Genomic DNA, 9,456 nt, shown 5'->3' with positions numbered 1-9,456 from the left:
AAATGGCAGATTTTCTGTAAACTAATACTGTTGTGTTGTCCTACTGCTGCAGCAGTGGGCGTGTCCGTTAGCATGCATGCTAACTGAGCAGACGGCTCAGAATCACAGGTGGATTCTGGGTATTTCCCTTTTAACAAGTTGGTTGTGTCTTGTGCATGCAAAACCGTCCTCCGACAGAGACTAGGTGCTAAAGAGACACGTCTAAACTCATTTCCCTGCTAATTAATCACATTTTGGGACTCTTTTTCCTCCTCTGAAACGTTTTCAGCGTCCGGTCTATTTACAGCGCACGTGGAGGGCCTGCTGTAGTAAACACGTGTGATTTTAGCGTTTTGTAAACATTTGACTCTTTTTTTCTCCACCTCCTCGGCGTAAAAACATGAAAGTCGCTGCAGACGGGAGGGAATATGTTTCATCTTTTAGACCAGCAGTGAACCCGCCCGGGCGTGACGTCACGGCCCAGCTCACTTTAATACCTGCTCAGTTTCTCCTCCAATGATCTGTTTACATATGAACACGTGTCTGTCGTCGAGTCGCGTTAGACCGGCCTCTGCGCTCTCCTGAAATTAGAAGCCCTTGATGTGGCAGTAGGCCTCCAGGCTGGAGAAGAAGATGTAGAGCAGCCACAGGCCGAGGAAGAGCATGGTGGTGAGGAGGCGCGACGCCCTGGGGCCGCCCAGCTCGCCGCCGATGGAGGGCCGGCGCCGGAACAGCAGCACCGCCATGCAGATGAACGCGAAGATGGTGAAGAGTGTGACGGAGAAGGCCAGCGAACCCGGGTCCACCTTGAACTGCTTCCCCTTGATGGCCCAGTAGATGGCGGCCACCGACCACGCCACGCCGATCCCCAGGAAGACGTTGACGGCGTTGCTGCCGGTGACGTTGCCCACAGACGCGTCGGCGTGCTGGTCCTGGATGGCGGCCACTTTGCTGGCGAAGGTGTCTGCAAGGAGAGGAGCAGAAAATATTTCACCTGTGGACAGCAGAACCGAACAGGCACTGAGGATCACAGGGGTTTGCTTTGCTGAAAAATTCAAAATGGTCGTCAAGAAAAATTTATTTCTGCACTAAACTTGCCGATATTTCTAACAAATTAATGACTTGGGTGTCAACTCATACATATTTAGAACCATGAAATCATAGATATTTTCTTGATCTTGTGTTTCCTTTTTTGGGAGGAAATATTTTCAAAATGGCTGCCATTGTTGAAATGGAAAATACATGTTTGCACTGAAGTCAGCAGTAGTTATTTCCAGTTGAGGCCACAGTTAACCAAATGGTTAAGTTCCCTAACAACTAACTCGCTAAGGAAGAATATTAGCTATGCTAATGGTTAGCTATGCTAATGGTTAGCTATGCTAATGGTAAACTGCTAAACACAAAATAAGGATAAATAGCAGAAATTAACACTGGACCTCTAAAGACACAAAAAATTATCAGTAGCTAAAGCTAAATTGCTAAGCATAAAAAACGAGCAGAATCAATCAATCAATCAATCTTATTTATACACCACCCTCCACACTAAAAGCAGCACAAAGTGATCAATAAAAAACAAACAAAAACAAGCAATTATCCATCGCAACCCCACATAGAAAAACCCAGAACTGCATGGAAAATGCACAGCTAAGCAGAAATGATTCGATTCAGGAAATACAGTTAAAACGTCGGATCTTGAATCTCTGCTCTTAAAGACGGCGACATTTTCTACGGCCCTCAGGTTCTCTGGCAGACCGGGGGCCACAACGCTGGAAAAAAAAAACTGCTAATCACAAAACTATCAGCAGAAGCCAATACTAAACTGCTAAACACAAATAAATTGTACAGAAACTAACAGTAACTCGCTGAACATATGTAAAGTTGTACAGAGACTAATGATAAGTGACTAAAAACATAAACAAAATCGCAGAAGCTATTAATAAACTCCAAAATCAACTGAAAAGACCAGATAAGATGAAAAACGACCACAAAAAGACACAATCACACAATGATACTAAAATAAAAAATACAACCATGCAAAAAAGCAACTGAAAATAATCCAATAATCTGAAAAAACATCACATATTGCAACCAGTCATTTTCAAGCAAAGATATTACAAACAAAGAAGCAAAGACAGAAAACTCCAACTAGTCCAAAAATGAAGATATAGATAGATATATAGATATATAATATAGATATAATGAATATAAAGGAAGCAGAGAAACATGAGGCCCACCTGGGATGGAGGTTCCCAGAGCCACGAACACCACGGCGGTCACGGAGTCCTGCAGCCCCACGGTGCAGCCGAAGTGCGACGCCAGGTCGCCGATGATGGCGGTGAGGAATCCGATGACGCTGATGGACACGATGAAGCAGGCCCAGCCGTTCCAGTACTCTGTGGGCGGGACGCAGGCGAACAGAACCTTCCAGAAGACGGTGAGGAAGTGCATGACGTAGTCGTAGCAGGACGGGAGCCGCTCCTCTCGCCCCTCCTCCTCATCGTCTCCATCACCTGCAGCAGAGGTCAAAAGGTCAAAACCTTCAACCAGACTGGATCAAATACCGCCTGCAGTGGCTGATACTGCCACTAGAGGGCGGACTCTAATTGAAACCTGGGACATCAGCAAAAGATGCCCTTCTTAAGCCAACTTAAAAAATATAGAAAACAAGAAGATACTCCTGTGTTATAAGTGAAAAGAACTAGTGCTTTTTATCAAAATTTAAGAATTATTGACCTACAACAAGTTTGTATATGTTGCTCATAAATTCGTTTTGTCTTATTTTAAGTGTACTAAGATATTTGCACTAGAAAATAGACAAAAATGCTTAGTAAGAGTTTGTATTTTTGCAGTGTTGTTGACTTAAATAAAACAAAGTTTATCCCCTAAATCAGAAGCTGCTTCTTGTTAAACCAGCTTTTAACCACCAAACAAATCTCCATATCTGTGCTTCATTATTTCATCTGCAACATGAGAGCTTAGAGATAATAAACCAACATATTACCAAGTATTTTTAGTTTTTACAGCAAACTTCTTAGTTAATCTGAAATAAGACAAAACAAACTCACTTTTCAGCGAGAGATGGGAGCTTTTTTTAGAGTAAATAATTCCTTCATGTTGATGAAAAGTACTAGTTCCACTGGGAGATTATTTCACATACAAAATGGAAAAAAAATGTCTTGCTATAAATCTGCCAGTTTAAGCAGTACTTTTCCCACTAATTTTAAGGAATTATTTACTCTAATCAAGCTCCTATATTTTGATTAAAAGTTACTAATAAGCTAGTTTTGTCTTGTATCAAATGAACTAAGATATTTGCACTGCAAACTAGACACAATATTTGACATTCTGTGTAAAAATGACTATTTTTTCCAAACCGTGGCGTCAAATAGCGGCCATAAAGACACAATAATAACATCTTTATTAGACTCATCATTGCACAGACTCAGACTGGTCTGAGCAGCTGATGCTAAACTGGGACCAGCTGGACGCAGACGGCCATGTTGAATCACCTGCGCTGACGGTGACCGCCTCCACAAACTGCTCCCTCCAGGAGTGAGTGCCGATGACCAGCGCCAGGTTGGTCTTCTTGATCAGCTTGTCCACGGTGCTCTGCCAATCAGAAGCAACGATTCATAAATCTTTAAAGTTTCAGTATGAAACCTTTATAAAAAAGTTCTTTTTTTTTAAACATATTTGTTGAAACTGTCACTATGTCACAACGGTTTATTATGCGACAAATAAGCTGTGGAAAAATCAAGCCTTGTCCCAGTATTAATTAAAAACAACCAATCAGAGCCAGAAGGCGGGTCTTAGCCCTGTTAGTTGCTCTTCTCTGCTACACTGCAGCTAGCATAGCATGATGTTTTAACAAACGTGAAAAATATGTGTTTTTATACGCTACATGTTCTTTATTGTTGAGCAGGTAAAACAAAAAACAACAACAAACAGTCCTACTAGTCTGACACTTTGCTTCGTCCACATGGTTTGGGATCCTGGCTGTTGAGAAACGATTTCCTCCTGGAGATGTGGCCTGAGGTTTTAAATTTTACCCAACTGTTTACGTTCGCCGTATGTAACGAATCAGTTCGACGCTATGAAGCTAAATGGAAATTTCCTTCGCTGCAAACAACCAGGGAGATGTGCCGATCCGAACGAGGCGGCTGTAAATGTTAATTCAATATGTAGAAGTGTGACCAACCAGGACTGAACGGCTTCGTTCACTTCCTCCGCTGTCATCGCCAAACTACAGGCAAACTACAGCCAAAGTACAATTCTAAAATAGCAGAAAATGAAAGTCATCATTTACAACTACTCTGATTGAAAATCCAGGTGAATGGGATTTTCACCTGTTGACTGTGCTGCGACATCAATTTCAGAAATGTAATTAAAAAACAAGGAAATTTTCATGTTTTTTCTAGAAGATTTCTCAAATTTCTGAGATTTTCATTTAATTTAAAAGTAATATTTACCATTTATTTTTCTTGTAATGTTGAAAATTAAATGCTTTTTCCTTGTTAACATTAGCTTCCACATCCTGCAGAAGAAAATGTATTTATCCTGCTTTGTGCATATTTTTATTTTGTTTTTCTTAAAACAAACAAAAAAAAACAAACAACTAAAAGTTGAAATAAAACGGTGATTTATTATTTTTTTTAAAATGACCTCAAAAACTAATATATAAATATTTATATAAAAACTATGGTTGTCTTTTCTCAAAACATTTGTGGCTCTAGACAAGTTTTCTTTGGCTGGACTTTAGGGGGTTTGTAGAGGCTGCAGTTGCAGTGCAACCAGGTGGCCAGTAGAGGGCAGCACAGGGAAAGGAATGACTCGGCACCTTGAACTCGTAGGACTCCTCGATGACGACCTCCAGGCGGCTGTGCTCCCCCAGGATGGGCTTCCCCATCTCAGCGATCCGCCGGGCCTCCTCCTCCTCGGCGCTCAGCTGCCCCTCCGCCGCCTCTGGAGGGGCAGGAGGGTAAAAACACATAAACAACCGGAGCAATGAGCTTCAAAGATGGCCGTCACGGCTTCCCTCTAAATCCAGGATCAATAACAGATTAGGCTTCAGCGTTTTGTTAATCCCTGTGAAGTCATGTTTGTTCTCAAAGTCGGGATCACAAGCTGATCTGAACTCTGGAGCGTTTCAGCCGGATGTGAGGATGAAATCTGACAGAAACAAACTTTAATCTCCAGACTTAATAAATACTGAGTCATGAAGCTTTTTAATTCATAACAGTTTAGAGTTTAGTTCTTAAACTAAACTCATTGTTTAGTTTATGAAATCAACAAATGAGGTTCAAGATGATGACAAGTGGACAAATGGTTTCTATTTGAACAGAAATGGATGGATGGATGGATGGATGGATGATTCATGATGAAAGGTGGAGAGTCTAATAAATATAATATAATCATTTTAATCGCACCCCAATAGAACCAAACCGATTGGCCACATTATCTCCTTCTCTGTGTTCTGGATTGATAATTTGTATTGATAATCTGAACCCAGCTCTCCTCTAATCCCAGAGGAAAGGCGGGTTAAACAGGAAACCAGTTAATCTGAGGAGCAGCAGAGCAGAGCAGGAAGCAGCAACTGTTTCTGTTTCTGCTGGGCTCACACTCACTCCCAGTCCATCTGCCAGCTCCTGGCCCAGTCTGGTACTGGTCCTCCGCCAACCAATCAGAGCTCATGTTGGACGAATAGCCCAAGGAGCCAATCAGGGGACAGAACACAGACAACGAGCGCTCTGAGGTTCCTGACTGCAGCAGGACGTTTGCTCTGTCAAATCTCTGCTGCTCTCGGTTTTAAACGTGTTCCATCTCTGTTGCCGTAGTTTTGTAACTAATGTATTTTGACAGGAAGTGTTGTTTATATTCAGATATTTGTCAGTGCAGGAGATCTGGGACCAGAAGACGTTTAAACACAAATCACAACATTTTTACCAAATACTTTTTTTTAGTTTCTTGTGGAAATATTTTAGTTCACTTGAAATAAAACAAAATCTACTTAAAAAGAAGATTGTCAGCAAGACATAGGAGTTTGTTTAAAGTAAACAATTCCTTAAAATGTGTGAAAAAGTACGACTCAAACTGTCAGATTATTTCACTTTTATCAACTAATATTCCCATGTTTTAAGTGAAATAATCTGCCAGTGGAACTGGAACTTTTTTAAAATGAATATTAAGGAATTATTGACTTAAACAGGCTGTTATATTTTGCTGAAAAGTTATTTGTAAATTTGTTTTGTATTATTTTAAGTTTACTAAGACATTCGCACTAGAAACTACACAAAAATACATGGTAAGATTTTGTGTTTTTGCAGTGCAATGCTGGGATTCCTGCTGCTTGTTGGTGAAAATAAATTAATCTTCAACGGAAATGTTGAAGTTATGCAGGTAAAACAGAAATTATGATCTGACTGGAGCCACTTGAGAGCAGACAGAGAGCGGAGTCGGGCTGAATTTATCCTCCGACTCCTTTAATCGGAGACAAATCTGCTGCTGCTCCTCTGATAGTTGAATATGTAGGACAATTTTCTGTGATTTAATGTGAGATGTCACTGGGCTGCGCTGCAGTCTGAATGTGACAGAGAACCTAATCTGCATTACGTTCTGATATTCTATGTAAAAATAAAACGTGAAAATAATTAGGAGATTAAGCTGAACACACATTTTCTGACCAGTCTAATGAGGTTCGGCTTAAAGCAGGAGGAATAATCAGACTTACCTTGGTTAAGCAGCAGAGCTGAGGACAAAATAACACAAGAGTCATCAGTTATTCTTCATAAGAAACATGAAAAGTTTAACAGCTCCACTGACAGATCATTTCACTTATAATATATAGATAAAAAGCAGCACCGTAAACTAGTTCCAGCTCAAGATTATTTTTTATATATAATAAAATGTTTTTCAGTTTGAAGTGATTAAAAAATACAATTTGAAAAAAATTAGCTATATTGTGCTAAATTTGATGAATAACTTGTTCTACTGGCTGATTAGTTCACTGTAAATATGGAAAAATGTTTTTGTAAGTGAAATAATCTGCCAGCAGAACGACTTATTCATAAATATTAATGAATTATTTACTTAAAACAAGCTCCTAAGTTGCTGAAAAGTTACTTTTAAGTTAGTTAAAACTAACTTAAATTTTAACTAATGTATAGTTAGTTAAAGCTAAGTTTTAAGTAACTGCGTTTTAATTCACTAACTAGTTTTACTAACTATACTTAGTTTTAAATATTAGTTGGTTTTAACTCAATATTAAGGAACTATTAAAACAAACTCGTAAAAAGTTGCTGAAATGTTACTTTTACGTTAGTTTAAAGTAACGAAGTTACTTAGTTAAAAGTAAGTAAGTTACGTTTAACTGCCAGTACTTTTAAAAGTAACTAAGTTACTAAGTAACTAAGTTACTTTTAACTAACTTTTTAGTTAGCTAAAACTATGCGTTTAACAGATGAACTAGTTTTTAGTTCGTTAACACAAAAAGTTTAGTTTTAACTCACTATAAGTGTAAATTTTAAGTGCAATTGAAATTTATTTTAACTACACTTGACATATTTAAAATGTAATAATGCATTTGCATTAGAAACTTGACTAAAAATACTTGCAGTTTTCAAAATTGCTTACAAATATTTCTAAAGTAGAGAGTAAAGTAAACCACAAAACTTAAGATAAAAATGTAAGTTTGTTGTAAATATAACTCTGTGAATTGGAGTAATCTTGCCTCACCTGAGATTCCTCTCTTCAGCCAGCGCGGCTCCTCCAGAACGATGAAGAAGTTTTCATGTTTTTCATACTCTTCATCATCGATTATCCTCACCTGGAGGGTCTGACTGCAACGAGCACAAACAGAGTCACCAGGCAGTGAACGCCTTCCACCAGCAGGGGGCGATCGCTGCAAGAGCGAAACACGAACTGGTTTCCGTTTCCTGTTTCTCTGATGGCTGCCAGCTGACTGTCTGAGCCGAATGTATAGTTAATAACATAGACATAATATAAGGGTAGACGCCGCATTGGCCGCTCCGGCGCAGGAAATCCGGCGGCCATCTTAGAGCGGTATACCCTCGTACTTTGCTGAACCAAAACAACAGAAGATGCCTCAGTTCTGCTCGGCTTATTCGTGTTTAAATCTACGAACTGTTGATGTCAGGGACCGGGGGATAACTTTTCACAAGTAAGAATGACATATTATTGTTAGTATGTTGTGAATGTAATATTACTGTACTGTATTTATGCCCACCAGCGAAATGACAGCAAATGTTAGCTATCGGTCTTCAGCCGGAGATTTGATGACAGGAATATGTTTCAAACAGGCCTACTCACAATTTCAGTAGCTTTGTTTAATTATCATTATCAACAAATTTTAATCAAATTTGGAGTTTTATGTTCTTTAAAATATGAAGATCAAAAATAGTGAGTGTAACGTTTTTCTGAATGCTCAGCTTAAGCAGGCAACAAGGCTCCTTAGTTTCAACCGTTGCAAATAACATGGACCTCATTCGGACAATGTTTTTGTGTACACACTCCCAGATATCACGTTTTTGTTTTAAAGGTTTCCAAAAGATAAAGAGAGGAGGAAGAGGTGGGAAATAGCTTTGAGGAGGGGTGGATTCACTGCAAGTGATTCATCTGTACTATGCAGTGAGCATTTCAAAACGGAGGATTTTGACAAAACAGGTCAGATTGTCAGACTGAGAGCTGATGTGATACCATCAATTTTCAGCTTCCCAGTTCACCTTCAAAGAGTAGGTGCATTATTAAAAGTTCATTAGCATTCATAAATGTGCATAATGTTAGCCTTAAGGGATATATGTGTGTTTATGTACAGGTAGTATATACTGTGAAGTCCATATTCATAAGGTTTTTACATTTAAGGTTGAAAACTACAGAACTACAATAACCTCCACAAAAGCCCAAAGTAGTGAGTATGTGGCCTCTCAAGATGACCCAGAAACTTGTAGTTCAGACCTGCAACCTCAGTCTAATGATGTGAGTATTTTTTCTATTGTAAATATCATATCATAATGGTCAAGATCATATTAAAATCTAAATTATTTTCTAACCCTCATGTTGAATGTTCTCACAAATAAAACAAATAAAACCAACATAGTTGAAGACACACAGTGCTGCTGTCGTCTGAAAGAAAGTGTGCCATAGTGATGTCTAAGTGATGGGTGATGTCCATCTCTCTGTCTTTAGGATCATTGCTATGCTTTGCCAGCTTCTCTTACCGCTGTCACTGCAAAACATAAGAGAGCGTTGGCAAGAGTGGAATATCTGGAGCGGGACAAGAAAAACACCATGGCCAGAGAGAAGAAGGCAAAGACCACAGCAAAGTCACTTTTGGGGGAATTGAGTGAAAAAAATCTCATTACTGAAGAACTCAAAGAACGGCTTGAATTCTACTCTGCATTTGTGCATTATACGTATATATATATATACGTATATATATATATATATATGTGTGTATGTATA

The 9,456-nt window shown here is 39.1% G+C and overlaps 1 protein-coding gene and 1 long non-coding RNA gene across 2 annotated transcripts in view; one reads left to right on the top strand and one right to left on the bottom strand.

The window, feature by feature from the left end:
* Nucleotides 1–216: 216 nt before the first annotated feature.
* LOC116716565 (sodium/calcium exchanger 2-like) overlaps nt 217–9,456 on the bottom strand; it is a 34,994-nt gene continuing 25,754 nt past the window's right edge. The window contains exons 10-15 of the mRNA XM_032557401.1: nt 7,711–7,814; nt 6,707–6,724; nt 4,817–4,941; nt 3,489–3,588; nt 2,214–2,489; nt 217–943 (exon numbers count right to left, since the gene is read on the bottom strand). Of these exons, the coding sequence (XP_032413292.1) occupies nt 567–943; nt 2,214–2,489; nt 3,489–3,588; nt 4,817–4,941; nt 6,707–6,724; nt 7,711–7,814 (1,000 nt within the window). The 3' untranslated portion in view covers nt 217–566. The remainder of the gene's footprint in view (nt 944–2,213; nt 2,490–3,488; nt 3,589–4,816; nt 4,942–6,706; nt 6,725–7,710; nt 7,815–9,456) is intronic.
* On the top strand, nt 7,995–9,223 carry LOC116716566 (uncharacterized). Its single transcript, XR_004338541.1, has 3 exons — nt 7,995–8,726; nt 8,857–8,970; nt 9,181–9,223. It is a non-coding gene; the product is annotated as an uncharacterized LOC116716566 (long non-coding RNA).

The sequence above is a fragment of the Xiphophorus hellerii genome, unplaced genomic scaffold (genome assembly GCF_003331165.1).
Source record: "Xiphophorus hellerii strain 12219 unplaced genomic scaffold, Xiphophorus_hellerii-4.1 PGA_scaffold_71__1_contigs__length_207192, whole genome shotgun sequence".
Taxonomy (NCBI): Eukaryota; Metazoa; Chordata; class Actinopteri; order Cyprinodontiformes; family Poeciliidae; genus Xiphophorus; species Xiphophorus hellerii.
This window is presented reverse-complemented; position numbering and strand designations above follow the sequence as displayed.